The 15109-nt window shown below is 49.6% G+C and overlaps 1 protein-coding gene across 1 annotated transcript in view; it reads left to right on the top strand.

Annotated features, from left to right (window-relative positions):
- The window catches only part of TMEM184B (transmembrane protein 184B), a 192406-nt gene that overhangs the window by 134756 nt on the left and 42541 nt on the right, over positions 1–15109 (top strand). The window contains exons 6-7 of the mRNA XM_030208321.1: positions 10772–10863; positions 11009–11178. Coding sequence (XP_030064181.1) covers positions 10772–10863; positions 11009–11178 — 262 coding nt within the window. The remainder of the gene's footprint in view (positions 1–10771; positions 10864–11008; positions 11179–15109) is intronic.

Raw genomic sequence — 15109 nt, 5'->3', positions numbered from 1 at the left:
CAAGAAACTACATGTAGATCTACAGGCAGTGAGAGCCAAAACTACTGCTTGATAACCAAAAGAATGTTCTAAGATTTTCTTATGATTGACTCCCACAAAAGATGTAAAGAGCAGAAGAAAAGGGTCTCTGGACCTTGATGGCCTTTTAAAATGAGGAAAAACAACTACATTTAACAAGTATTCTGGACTTTGACCATTAAACATCTTAAATACAAAACCAGCAAGTTTAAATAAATAAATAAGCAAGCCTGTACAGTGGAAAATGATTTTAGCAGCCATATTTTGATGAAACTGGTTTAGTATGCAATTTAACTGTAAGAGAGAAATATAAACTGTTACAATAATCTAGATGGGATAAAGCAAACGCTTGTACCAGAACTGAGAAGTGTTTATCAAAGTAGTAATGTAAATTGTGTAGCTGACAAAATTAAAAAACACTGTTTTAACAATATGATTAACTTGGGGTTCAAAAGAGTGAAGAATTCAAAATAAAACCCAGTACCTTGGATGTTTGCTCGACTTTTAAGGAAAGGTCTTTGGAAATCATTAATATTTTTGGAATAGAATTGGTCACGCTATCCAAAGTATTCCATGAATTGAACTATAGTGTTCAATCATCGAAATACAAGAAGCAACATCATCATAATGTCCACTAAATCCAAAACAACAATATCACAGATTTTTTTTTTTTTTTAGTTTTGATTGCAGTTTTCAGCAATAATACAAAGACAAATCACTTGTTCAGTAAATAAGGTACTGGATGGGCCACTGGGTATTTATTTATCTGCCACCATTTTTTTGTTTCAATGATAACCAGAACAAAATACAGAAGAAAAAAATGTAATGCAAATCAACCCCCTGCTAAGCCCACTAGAAGGAGGGGAAATCCAAACAAAAATGTAGGGAAGAAGAAAACAAAATGAAATGTAATTCCTGAAGTGAAAATAACTAGACATTTTAGTTTTCATCCCAAGTCCAGCCTTCAGCTTTTGCAGGAATCTGATTGTGTCAGCTACAACTAAGTTAATTTAGTCATTTCTTTGACCAGTTGATTCATCAATGGATTTAAATAACTGGCACAGGGTGAGTTCAGTAACCCCCACCCCGCTTACTTTATTTGTTGTGGAATAAAACTCTGAAGGTAGTCTCTCTTTAAGACACACTGAAGGATTTAGTGCACAGAGGAAGTTAAATCTAAGTATAGATACTAAACATTTGAAATGTGTATTTTGTCTTCCATAAATATTTTGAATTTGGAAGCTTTTATTATGGACAAAGCTGCCAAATACAGGAGATGTAAATATATGAATGAGGTTTCTTGCTAAGCAGAGGATTTTAACAATTTTGCTGTAGCTGCTCAACTTGTATTTTTAAAGTAATAGAGGATATTTTGTAGTCTATTTTATTTATTTATGTGCTTTTGTATGCCACTTTCCTAATAAAATGTCATCCAAAATGTTTCAAATATTGTAATAGACAAAGAATAAGAATAAAATCTAGATTACAAACTAATTATGCAGCAATTAAAAAGAGAAAAGGAACATTTTCAATTCATTTAAAACACCTAGAGGCTGGTCTCTTGACTTAAATTAAGGAACAGTTTATTCCAGGTTTCAGGGCAAATGACCCTGAACACTTTGGATTTCTGTCCTGATTTCCATGTATGGTGGATTCTGGTTAATTGAGGCAGCTGTTTATTTGGGGCAAATCGTGGAGAACAAAAACAAATTGCGAATATAACCAGAATTTACATAGCTTATTTGGGACATCATGATGTTTAATTGGTCAGTAAATGCCATATAGCACGCTTTATTTTTCTGTTCACATTTCAAATATCTATACATAACAGAACCCAAAGAGCTATCTTCCCTTGTTGCATAACTTACTTTCTCCGAGGACAAGCAGGCTGCTTGTTCTCACTGATGGGTGACGTCCACGGCAGCCCCTCCAATTGGAATCTTCACTAGCAAAGTCCTTTGCTAGCCCTCGCGCGCACCGCGCATGCGCGGCCGTCTTCCCGCCCGAAACCGGCTCGAGCCGGCCAGTCTTCTTTTGTCCGCACTCGGTACGGTCGTATTTTTCGCCGTGTCTAGCCCCGGAGAGTCGACCTCGCGCGTCCATATTGTTGAACGTGTTTTTTCTTCGGAAAAGCTTTTCTTCTACTCGGGAAGTGCTCCGGAACCCCTCCACCGGGTTCCGTTTCAATCCTCCCCGTATTTCCAGCTTTTGGCCCCGATAAGTTTTCTTTCGTCGTCGGGGTAGGCCTCTTTTCGGCCTCGGTCGAGATTTTCTCCCTCTAAAGTTTTTGGTGCTCTTTTTCCGTCATTTCGGACTTTGATTTCGCCGGCGTGATTTTTCCGCCCATGACATCGAAGCCTTCCAGCGGCTTCAAGAAGTGCACCCAGTGCGCCCGGGTTATCTCGCTCACTGATCGACACTCGTCGTGTCTTCAGTGTCTGGGGCCGAGCACCGCCCTCAGAACTGCAGTCTGTGTTCCCTGCTTCAAAGGCGGACTCAGGTAGCGAGACTAGCCCAGTGGAACGTTTTGTTCTCGGGCTCTTCGTCGGCATCGGCACCGGGATCTTCGAGTGCATCGACGTCGTCAGCGTCCAGACCATCTTCCTCGGCCGCCCTTGCATCGAGGCATCGGGCCTCTGCATCGGCGCCGAGACATCGGATAGCTGCATCGACGCCGGTGGTACCGGGACCTCGTCTGCTGATGTCGTCGGACGGTGGTGCATCGTCAGGAGTGCAGGTGAGGGCTGTCCATTCCCCTGCTGGTGGCGGTGAGCCTTCGGGTGGGTCTCCTCCCACCCTGAGGGCTCCTGCGGTACAGCCCCCCCGAGACCGACCTTCTTCGGCCTCGGCCCCGAGGAAGCGACGGATGGATTCTACGTCCTCCTCGTCGGTGCCGGGGAGCTCCGGTGACATGCTTCGGAAGAAGTCGAAGAAGCATCGACACCGGTCTCCTCCCCGTGTCGGCACCGAGAGCTCTGGGTCGCCGAGGGATTCGGCACCCAGCAGGCATCGGCACCGAGAGGACCGCTCACCCTCTGTCCAAGAGGTGTCGATGCGCTCCACTCTGGACAGCCCGGAACAGCCTCCTCGCCCGGAACAGGTCCTGACGTCGACGCCTGCATCGACCTCACAGCCTTTCTCTGCAGCCGCTCTAAACGAGAGCCTCCGGGCCGTTCTCCCAGAGATTCTGGGAGAGCTGTTGCGCCCTACCCCTCCGGTACCGGCGGTGCTTGCGCCTCCGGTACCGTCGAGCGTGGCGCCGGCTGGCCCATCGCCCAGGTTGAGGTCCCCGACGTCGGTACCGCGTGCGGTGCCGGCAGCGGCCACCTCCCAGGAAGGCTCCCCGACTACGTCGGCGGAGGGAGCTTCGCCGATGCGGGCGAGGGAGTCTACCTCTCGACGCCCCCATCGTGGACGTGGCTCCACTGAGTCGAGCAGGGCGAGGTTGCAGACACAGGTTCGTGAACTTGTGTCTGACACCGAGGGTGAGGCCTCGTGGGAGGAAGAGGAAGATCCTCGATATTTCTCTGACGAGGAGTCTGAGGGTCTTCCTTCTGATCCCACTCCCTCTCCTGAAAGACAGCTTTCTCCTCCCGAGAGTCTGTCTTTTGCTTCCTTTGTCCGGGAGATGTCTACGGCCATCCCCTTCCCGGTGGTTGTGGAGGACGAGCCCAGGGCTGAAATGTTTGAGCTCCTGGACTATCCTTCTCCACCTAAGGAAGCGTCCACCGTTCCCTTGCACCATGTCCTAAAAAAGACATTGCTTGCGAACTGGACGAAACCCTTAACTAATCCCCACATTCCCAAGAAGATCGAGTCCCAGTACCGGATCCATGGGGACCCAGAGCTGATGCGCACTCAGTTGCCTCACGACTCTGGAGTTGTGGATTTGGCCCTAAAGAAGGCTAAGAGTTCTAGGGAACATGCTTCGGCGCCCCCGGGCAAGGACGCTAGAACCTTAGACTCCTTTGGGAGGAAGGCCTACCATTCCTCTATGCTCGTGTCCAAGATCCAGTCTTACCAGCTCTACACGAGCATACACATGCGGAACAATGTGCGGCAGTTGGCGGGCTTGGTTGATGCTCTTCCCCCTGAGCAAGCCAAGCCTTTTCAGGAGGTGGTCAGGCAGCTGAAGGCGTGCAGAAAATTCCTGGCCAGAGGAGTTTATGACACTTTTGATGTTGCGTCCAGGGCCGCTGCTCAAGGTGTGGTGATGCGCAGGCTCTCATGGCTGCGTGCCGCCGACCTGGAGAATAGAATCCAGCAGCGGATTGCGGACTCGCCTTGCCGTGCGGACAACATTTTTGGCGAAAAAGTCGAACAGGTGGTAGAGTCTCTCCACCAGCGGGACACCGCATTCGACAAATTCGCCCGCCGGCAGCCTTCAGCTTCTACCTCTACAGGTAGACGATTTTTCGGGGGAAGGAAGACTGTTCCCTACTCTTCTGGCAAGCGTAGGTACAATCCTCCTTCCCGACAGCCTGCGGCCCAGGCTAAGCCCCAGCGCGCTCGCTCTCGTCAGCAGCGTGCGACTCAGCAAGGCCCCGCGGCTCCCCAGCAAAAGCAAGGGGCGAGCTTTTGACTGGCTCCAGCAGAGCATAGCCGACATCCAAGTGTCCGTGCCGGGCGACCTGCCAGTCGGAGGGAGGTTGAAAGCTTTTCACCAAAGGTGGCCTCTCATAACCTCCGATCAGTGGGTTCTGCAAATAGTCCGGCAGGGGTACACCCTCAATTTGACCTCAAAACCTCCAAATTGTCCACCGGGAGCTCAGTCTTACAGCTTCCAACACAAGAGGGTACTTGCAGAGGAACTCTCCGCCCTTCTCAGCGCCAATGCGGTCGAGCCCGTGCCATCCGGGCAAGAAGGGCTGGGATTCTATTCCAGGTACTTCCTTGTGGAAAAGAAAACAGGGGGGATGTCTATGCTCTCTGGACTTGAAGGATGCCTACACACATATCCCGATACTGCCAGCTCACAGACAGTATCTGCGATTTCAGTTGGGCACACGCCACTTCCAGTACTGTGTGCTACCCTTTGGGCTCGCCTCTGCGCCCAGGGTGTTCACAAAGTGCCTAGCTGTGGTAGCAGCGGCACTTCGCAGGCTGGGAGTACACGTGTTCCCATATCTCGACGATTGGCTGGTAAAGAGCACGTCCGAGGCAGGAGCCCTGCAGTCCATGCAGATGACTATTCGCCTTCTGGAGCTACTGGGGTTTGTGATAAATTACCCAAAGTCCCATCTTCTTCCAGTGCAGAACCTCTAATTCATAGGAGCTCTGCTGGATTCTCGGACGGCTCGCGCCTATCTCCCAGAGACGAGAGCCAACAACTTGTTGTCCCTCGTCTCCCGGGTGCGAGCGTCCCAGCAGATCACAGCTCGGCAGATGTTGAGATTGCTGGGCCACATGGCCTCCACAGTTCATGTGACTCCCATGGCCCGCCTTCACATGAGATCTGCTCAATGGACCCTAGCCTCCCAGTGGTATCAGGCCGCTGGGGGTCTAGAGGACGTGATCCACCTGTCCACGAGTTTTCTCGAATCCCTGTATTGGTGGACGATTTGGACCAATTTGACTCTGGGACGTCCCTTCCAAATTCCTCAGCCACAAAAAGTGCTGACCACGGATGCGTCTCTCCTGGGATGGGGAGCTCATGTCGATGGGCTCCACACTCAAGGAAGCTGGTCCCTCCAGGAACGCGATCTACAGATCAATCTTCTGGAGTTACGAGCGATCTGGAACGCTCTGAAGGCTTTCAGAGATCGGCTGTCCCACCAAATTATTCAAATTCAGACAGACAACCAGGTTGCCATGTATTATGTAAACAAGCAGGGGGGCACCGGATCTCGCCCCCTGTGTCAGGAAGCCGTCAGCATGTGGACCTGGGCTCGCCGGGAACGGCATGGTGCTCCAAGCCACATATCTGGCAGGCGTAAACAACAGTCTGGCCGACAGGTTGAGCAGGATTATGCAACCTCACGAGTGGTCGCTCAACTCCCGAGTGGTGCGCCAGATCTTCCAAGCGTGGGGCACCCCCTTGGTGGATCTCTTCGCATCTCGAGCAAACCACAAAGTCCCTCAGTTCTGTTCCAGGCTTCAGGCCACCGGCAGACTGGCATCGGATGCCTTCCTCCTCGATTGGGGGGAGGGCCTGCTGTATGCTTATCCTCCCATTCCTCTGGTGGGGAAGACTTTGTTGAAACTCAAGCAAGACCGAGGCACCATGATCCTGATTGCTCCTTTTTGGCCGCGTCAGATCTGGTTCCCTCTTCTTCTGGAGTTATCCTCCGAAGAACCGTGGAGATTGGAGTGTTTTCCGACCCTCATCACGCAGGACGAAGGGGCTCTTCTGCATCCCAACCTCCGGTCCCTGGCTCTCACGGCCTGGATGTTGAGGGCGTAGACTTTGCCTCTTTGGGTCTGCCAGAGGGTGTCTCCCGCATCTTGCTTGCTTCCAGGAAAGACTCCACTAAGAGAAGTTACTTCTTTCATTGGAGGAGGTTTGCCGTCTGGTGTGACAGCAAGGCCCTAGATCCTCGCTCTTGTCCTACACAGACCCTGCTTGAATACCTTCTGCACTTGTCTGAGTCTGGTCTCAAGACCAACTCTGTAAGAGTTCACCTTAGTGCAATCAGTGCATACCATTACCATGTGGAAGGTAAGCCGATCTCAGGACAGCCTTTAGTTGTTCGCTTTATGAGAGGTTTGCTTTTGTCAAAGCCCCTGTCAAGCCTCCCACAGTGTCATGGGATCTCAATGTCGTTCTCACCCAGCTGATGAAACCTCCTTTTGAGCCACTGAATTCCTGCCATCTGAAGTACTTGACCTGGAAGGTCATTTTCTTGGTGGCAGTTACTTCAGCTCGTAGAGTCAGTGAGCTTCAGGCCCTGGTAGCCCAGGCCCCTTACACCAAATTTCATCATAACAGAGTAGTCCTCCGCACTCACCCTAAGTTCTTGCCAAAGGTTGTGTCGGAGTTCCATCTGAACCAGTCAATTGTCTTGCCAACATTCTTTCCCCGTCCTCATTCCTGCCCTGCTGAACGTCAGCTGCACACATTGGACTGCAAGAGAGCATTGGCCTTCTACTTGGAGCGGACACAGCCCCACAGACAGTCCGCCCAATTGTTTGTTTCTTTTGACCCCAATAGGAGGGGAGTGGCTGTAGGGAAACGCACCATATCCAATTGGCTAGCAGATTGCATTTCCTTCACTTACGCCCAGGCGGGGCTGGCTCTTGAGGGTCATGTCACGGCTCATAATGTTAGAGCCATGGCTGCGTCGGTAGCCCACTTGAAGTCAGCCTCCATTGAAGAAATTTGCAAAGCTGCGACGTGGGCTTCTGTCCACACATTCACATCCCATTACTGCCTGCAGCAGGATACCCGACGCGACAGTCGGTTCGGGCAGTCAGTTCTTCAGAACCTGTTTGGGCTTTAGGATCCAACTCCACCCCCCGAGGGCCCTGTTTGTTCTGTTCCAGGCTACACTCTCAGTTAGTTGGTAAATTTTTTTAGGTCAATTTCTTTATGTCCTCGCCGTTGCGAGGCCCAATTGACCATGGTTGTTGTTTTGAGTGAGCCTGGGGGCTAGGGATACCCCATCAGTGAGAACAAGCAGCCTGCTTGTCCTCGGAGAAAGCGAATGCTACATACCTGTAGAAGGTATTCTCCGAGGACAGCAGGCTGATTGTTCTCACAAACCCGCCCGCCTCCCCTTTGGAGTTGTGTCTTCCCTTCAGAGTTTTGTCTTGCTACATACTGGACTGGCCGGCTCGAGCCGGTTTCGGGCGGGAAGACGGCCGCGCATGCGCGGTGCGCGCGAGGGCTAGCAAAGGACTTTGCTAGTGAAGATTCCGATTGGAGGGGCTGCCGTGGACGTCACCCATCAGTGAGAACAATCAGCCTGCTGTCCTCGGAGAATACCTTCTACAGGTATGTAGCATTCGCTTTATCAACTGAGGCTTTTAGTCATGCTATGCACGGGTGTTTCCCAGCTGCTAAACAGAAGACGAGCAAGCAACTAAGTACATACATGCACAGAGAGACCTTGCCTGTGGCTTAGTTGCAGCTGCAGCTTTTGCACTTTTTAATTGTATTGGATTGCTAACAATATTAAAGAACTACTTCAGCCACCAATCTATATAAATAAAATCCCCCCTCAGACCTTCTGAAGCTCACTCCATCTGTCCTGAACTCCTGTCCTCCTGGTAGGCTAGGCTATTCGGACTACTCACCCTCAGTCTCAGCCACGCCCATCTGGGCCGTAGGCCACGCCCCATCTGCACATAAAAAGCACCCTCAACGTTCTAAAGCACACTCTGAGGCTTCAACAGTTCGTATGTTCGAAGCTCTGTAACCATTTTTAAGCACACTACATCTCTGCCCCGCCCTGACCTATCAGAGAAGGGAGGAGTGTCACAGCTGCACCGCTCTGACCTATCAAAGGGAACTAAAACAGGAAAAGGGAGAAGCGTCACACCGAATGACGGACCTATCAGAGGGAAGTCAAATAGAAGAAGGGAGGAGCGTCAGAGGCCAAGGGGACGGCCGTATCTATGTCTCATAGGTTTCCTTGCTTTCTTTTCAGTGTATTGCACCTGCAGCCATTTAGGTAAGTCTAGCAAGCCTGTCAGCTACTGAATACAGAAAGCAAAAGATAGCATGTGGGAACTTGCTCCATTTTGTTCTCTGGAATGCAGTGATTATTATACAAATGGTCTTGCTTTCATTAGTTTGGTAGGGGCTACCTTCACGACTGTCCACAGTTCCCCCAGTCCTGACACCTGACAGGGGGGACAGGGAAGGACATTCACTGTCTCACATACGCATTCGCACACACTCATTCTCACATACACACACGCACTCTCACAGACACACTCACACCCACTCTCTGTCACACACACACACTTGCACATTCTCACTCTCACACAGTCACTCACAGACACTCTCAAACATACACACTCCGCGCAAAACCTTGCTAGCGCCCGTTTCATTTCAGCTAGAAACGGGCCTTTTTTACTAGTATCTATATATATAAAACTCACCCTCAACGTTCTGAAGACAGTGACGTCAGTGAAGCCAAGCCCTGACTTCCTTCAAAAAGGTTTGAAGGTTCGTGGTGGTGAAGCCACCAAAATCGCTCCGGGCCCCGCCCTCGAGGGCAGAGCAATGGCAGAACAACGAAGGGGTTGGCAGGGAGGGAGGCGGGGGGGTGGGAAATCGCTACGGGCCCCGCCCTTGAGGGCAGAGCAATGGCAGAACAACCAAGGGGTTGGCAGGGAGGGAGGGAGGCAGGGAGACGGGGGTGGGGGTGGGAAATCGCTACGGGCCCCGTCCTCACGTCAAACGTCATGACGTTGAGGACGGAGCAGTGCCACAACAACGAAGGGCTTGGCAGGGGAGGGGGTGTTGCCGACGAAAACCTTGCTAGCGCCCGTTTAATTTGCTCAGAAACGGGCCTCTTTTACTAGTAAGAACATAAGAGTAGCCATACTTGGTCAGACTAGTGGTCCATCTAGCCCAGTATCCTGTTTTCCAAACTGGTCAAGAAACTCAAATTGTGGCAACACTCCATACAACAAATCCTGGGGCAAGCAGTTGCTTCCCGTGTCTGTCTCAATAGCAAACTATGGACTTTTACGTCAGGAATTTGTCCAAACCTTTTTTTAAACCCAGATACACTAACCGCTGTTATCACATCCTCTGGCAAAGAGTTCCAGAGCTTAACTATTTGTTGAGTAAAAAAATATTTCCTCCTATTTTTTAAAAAATATTTCCATGTAACTTCCTCGATTGTCCCCTAGTCTTTGTACTTTTGGAATGAGTAACATAGTAGATGACAGCAGAGAACCTGTACAGTCCATCCAGTCTGCCCAACAAGATAAACTCATATGTGCTACTTTATGTGTATAGCTGACCTTGATTTGTATCTGCCATTTTCGGGGCACAGACTGTAGAAGTCTGCCCATCCCTAGCGCCACCTCCCAACCACCGGTGCTGCCACCCAATCTTTGCTAAGCTTCTGAGGATCCATTTCTTCTGAACAGGATTCCTTTATGTTTATCCTATGCATTTTTGAATTTCGTTACCATTTTCATCACCACCTCCTGCGGGAGGGCATTCCAAGTATCCACCACTCTCTCCATGAAAAAATACTTCCTGACATTTTTCTTGAGTCTGCCCCCCTTCAGTCTCATTTCATGTCCTCTAGTTCTACCGCCTTCCCGTCTCTGGAAAAGACTACATGGGGAAGGGGAAACAAAGATTTACCTAATTGGCTTCAACTTTTTAACGACACCCTGTCTCCTGTTTTTATCCAACATCCTTGCTCCCCACATGATGCATCATCTCTTCTTCTTGCCACGATTAACTTTTTTTAAGGCAGGGCTAGCCTGGCACCTTTAAAAAAAAAAATTAAAAAAAAGCAGGTTGCTTCACCAATCCTGGGGGCTTTCCTTCAGCCTGTCCTGCCCTCAGGGCAATTGGTAGCTTTTTAAAAGGCAGTATTGCCCAAGAGCCAATCATGTTGATGGTAATTATGTGTGATGTTCTATGGTTTATTTTATTGGACTCTTGATATAATCTACCCTAGCCAGTTTTAATTGCCTTCTGTACACTGTGCAGAACAGTTGGCCTATTTTATTGTGCCCGCCTTTACATTAATCTTTTAACTTTTCATGAATAATTAGGTAAAAACCATGAACAATTTCTCATATTTGATCATATTTATCTGCTATTAACTTTTTCTCTTAGGCCACATTACAGTTCTGCGTAGTGAAACCCCTAATGGCAACTATCACAGTTGTTCTGCAGGCCTTTGGCAAATACCGTGATGGAGATTTTGAGTAAGTACTGTCTTAATTCTTACCAGTTAACATAATTGGCCTTTTCTTCTTTTTTCATTGTTGTTTGCCACACTAAGTACAAACAGTAATTTTAAAAAACAAAAACCCCATTAATTTTTTCTAACAAATGTGTTTATCATTTCAGTGTGGCTAGTGGCTACCTATATGTCACAATTGTCTATAATATCTCAGTCAGCTTGGCACTCTACGCACTTTTCCTTTTCTACTTTGCCACACGGGAACTGCTGAGCCCTTACAGCCCTGTTCTCAAATTCTTCATGGTGAAATCCGTCATATTCCTCTCATTTTGGCAAGGTAAGAATTCTGTGCTGCTGTATGTTCTATATGAATAGATCAATTTTAGCATATAGCTAAAATGCAGTGATGGAAAAGCAAGGAATTGAAGATAATTTTTTGAGTGCTGAATGAGTCAGTGAGTTGTCAAGCAGCGAGGTAATTCAATTTGCTGATGACACAAAGTTATTCAAAGTCGTTAACTCGCGACAGGATTGTGAAAAATTACAAGAGGACCTTACAAGACTGGGAGACTGGGCGGCTAAATGGCAGATGACGTTTAATGTGAGCAAGTGCAAGGTGATGCATGTGGGGAAAAAGAACCCGAATTATAGCTACGTCATGCAAGGTTCCACGTTAGGAGTTACGGACCAAGAAAGGGATCTGGGTGTCGTCGTCGATAACACGCTGAAACCTTCTGCTCAGTGTGCTGCTGCGGCTAGGAAAGCGAATAGAATGTTGGGTATTATTAGGAAAGGTATGGAAAACAGGTGTGAGGATGTTATAATGCCATTGTATTGCTCCATGGTGCGACCGCACCTTGAGTATTGTATTCAATTCTGGTCGCCGCATCTCAAGAAAGATATAGTAGAATTGGAAAAGGTGCAGCGAAGGGCGACTAAAATGATAGCGGGGATGGGACGACTTCCCTATGAAGAAAGACTAAGGAGGCTAGGGCTATTCAGCTTGGAGAAGAGACGGCTGAGGGGGAGACATGATAGAGGTATATAAAATAATGAGTGGAGTGGAACAGGTGGATGTGAAGCGTCTGTTCACGCTTTCCAAAAATACTAGAACTAGGGGGCATGCGATTAAACTACAGTGTAGTAAATTTAAAACAAATCGGAGAAAATTTTTCTTCACCCAACGTGTAATTAAACTCTGGAATTCATTGCCGGAAAATGTGGTGAAGGCGGTTATCTTAGCAGAGTTTAAAAAGGGATTGGACGGTTTCCTAAAGGACAAGTCCATAAACCGCTACTAAACGGACTTGGAAAAATCCAAAATCCTAGGAATAACATGTATAGAATGTTTGTACGTTTGGGAAGCTTGCCAGGTGCCCTTGGCCTGGATTGGCCACTGTCGTGGAAGAGATGCTGGGCTCGATGGACCCTTGGTCTTTTCCCAGTATGGCTTTACTTATGTACTTATGTAAGCCAGTTGACTACTGACTGAAAGATGTTCTGTAGTTTTCAGTGCAGGGAGGATTTGATTTAAACCGTAATTTAAATCGCTGCTCAGGAAGATTTTTGCACTGATAAAAGTTAAACTGCAGTTTAGTTGAAGAGCACCTTGATATGGAAATGTAGGTGGCTTATCAAATAAACTAATCTAAAAGTGAAACTGTACAAGGAATATTTAATGGCATTAAAAATGGTAATACCTTAAAGTAAAACTATATTTTTGTTTAAACATGAGAATTCAAGCAGTAACTTTAGGAGTCAACTCACAAGCTTTTGCCAAGAAAGATGGGAGGGAAGTAATTTAAGAAAAACAATTGTATGATGCAAGCCACATTTCTGATTTGCAAACAGAAGTTCCAAGTGTGTATATTCTCCCCTCCATCTTGTTCTATTTGGAGAAAGGAGACTGGCTATTTTCACTGGAACTCAAGAATGTATTTACACATTCCAATTCATCCCACTTTCAGGAAGTATCTTCATGCTGTAAACCAGCCATTACCAATACGATGTTCTTCCCTTTGGCTTCTCTTCAGTCTTCTGGGATTTTACCAGGTCTGGTGGTTGCAACAGTGTATCTCCATAAACAAGGTCTCATCTTTTGGTGCTCTGCTTGAAAGGAGCAAGACAAATTTTAGCTTGCACAAGACAGCATGCAAAAGCTAATGCTGTGTCCAAAAGATCTTAATACTCTCCCTGCATCACAGCCAGGACCTATTTATTAATGTTAGGTTTTTGCATGTCATTCCATTTGCTCCTCTTAAAATGAGAAAGCCACAGTGGAGTTTGCTTATCCAGCCTCTGTGTAGTTTCAGTTGGAGGAGTGGCCTAGTGGTTAGGGTGGTGGACTTTGGTCCTGGGGAACTGAGAAACTGAGTTCGATTCCCGGCACAGGCAGCTCCTTGTGACTCTGGGCAAGTCACTTAACCCTCCATTGCCTACCACATAGAGCCTGCCATGAGTGGGAAAGCGTGGGATACAAATGTAACAAAAATAAATCTCATATTAGTGGTGGACATCCAAAACAAACCTGGTGAAAGGGGTTGCATCATCTGAACACTTTTGAATCCTGATAAGATGCTCCCCAGCATTGGTTAGGAAGCCCACCTTGGCCCTAATATCACATAAAGGGCCTGGTTGAAGGCTGAAAGTATGGCCCATATCAGTTATCTATAATTGGGAGTAATCTTTTATTCTCCGAGGACAAGCAAGGCTGCTTGTTCTCACGACTGGGGTGACGTCCGCGGCAGCCCCCACCAACTGGAAGAAGCTTCGCGGGCGGTCCGCACGCAGGGCACGCCCACCGCGCATGCGCGGCCGTCTTCCCGCCAGTGCGTGACCGTTCCCGCCAGTCTTTTCCGCGCCTGGAGAGAGACGTTTTCACCTCTCTCTCTTCCTCAGCCCCGGAAAACCGTCGCGTTGTTCGCGAACCTTCGTTTATTTTCGTTGCGCGTTCCTCTGCAATTTGTTTTTCTGTTTAAAAAAAAAAAAAGAGAACGCGCTGTACTTTTCCCTCGTTTTCTAGCGGGCCTTGTGGCCGCGCGGTCGAGTTATTTTTCGAGGTGTGATTTACCGCCACCATCGATGACTTTGATTTCGCCGACGCGATTTTTCCGTCGATGTCCTCGAAGGTCCCGAGTGGATTTAAAAAGTGTGGTCGGTGCGGCCGGCCTATCTCGCAGACCGACACTCACGCTTGGTGCCTCCAGTGCCTCGGGCCGGAGCACGATACCAAGTCGTGTACTTTGTGTCTTGGTCTCCGGAAACGGACTCAAGTAGCGAGGCAAGTTCTTCGGGACCGTCTTTTTGGAACTTGCGCCGGCCCCTCGAAGTCGACCTCGACGGCATCGGTATCGACGGCCGGTTCTTCGGTACCGGTATCGATGTCCGCGAAATCGGCACCGATGGCATCGACCCCAGGAGCACAGATCCCGTCGGCCCGCCGGTACTCCGGTGACGGTAGGGGTGAGAGGCCGCGTGGGCAATCGGCCCCGGTCACTCCCTCTGCCCATGGCCCTCGGGACCGAACCCTGTCTGACCCGGTCCCTCGAGACCGAGGGGGATCGACCTCCTCCTCCTCCTCCATTCCACCTAGCGCCGATGACGGGCATCGCAAGAAACCAAAGAAGCACCGTCATCGGTCGCCATTGATGCATCCGGCCCCCGGCGCCGGAGAGGAGTCGACACCGAGTAAGCGTCAGCGTCGAGAGGAGAGGTCCCCCTCTGTAGTGGAGGTACCGACGCGTCAGGGTTCCAGCACTTCGGTGCAGTCTCCTGGACCCGAGCAGCTTCCGGCACCGACGCCTCTACCGGCCCCCCCCCCCCCCCCCCCCCGGTCTTTCCCGGCAGCGGGCCTGGACGAGTGCCTCCGAGCCATCCTTCTGGGGATCCTGGAAGGGCTGATGCGCCGGACTGTGCCGGCGCTGGGGGTGCTTGCACCCTCGGCGCCGTTGACTGTGGCGCCGGTGAGCTCTAGCCCGGTGCCGAGGCCTTCGACGCCGACGCCGCTTGCGGCGCCGGTCTCGACCGCCATGCAGGTGGAGTCCCCGTCGACGTCAATGGAGGGAGCTTCGTCCCCGCCGGCGCGGGAGTCTACCGCTCGACGACACCGAGGTCTCGGTGCCTCGACGTCGAGCCGGGCCCGGTTGAGGACTCAGCTGCATGAGCTTATGTCCGACACCGAGGAAGAGGCCTCGTGGGGAGAGGAGGAGGACCCCAGATATTTCTCCTCAGAGGAGTCTGTGGGCCTTCCCTCCGACCCCATGCCTTCA

This window comes from Microcaecilia unicolor, chromosome 1, assembly GCF_901765095.1.
Source record: "Microcaecilia unicolor chromosome 1, aMicUni1.1, whole genome shotgun sequence".
In the NCBI taxonomy this organism is placed as follows: Eukaryota; Metazoa; Chordata; class Amphibia; order Gymnophiona; family Siphonopidae; genus Microcaecilia; species Microcaecilia unicolor.
Note: the sequence above shows the minus strand (reverse complement) of the source record. Positions and strands in the feature narration are given on the sequence as shown.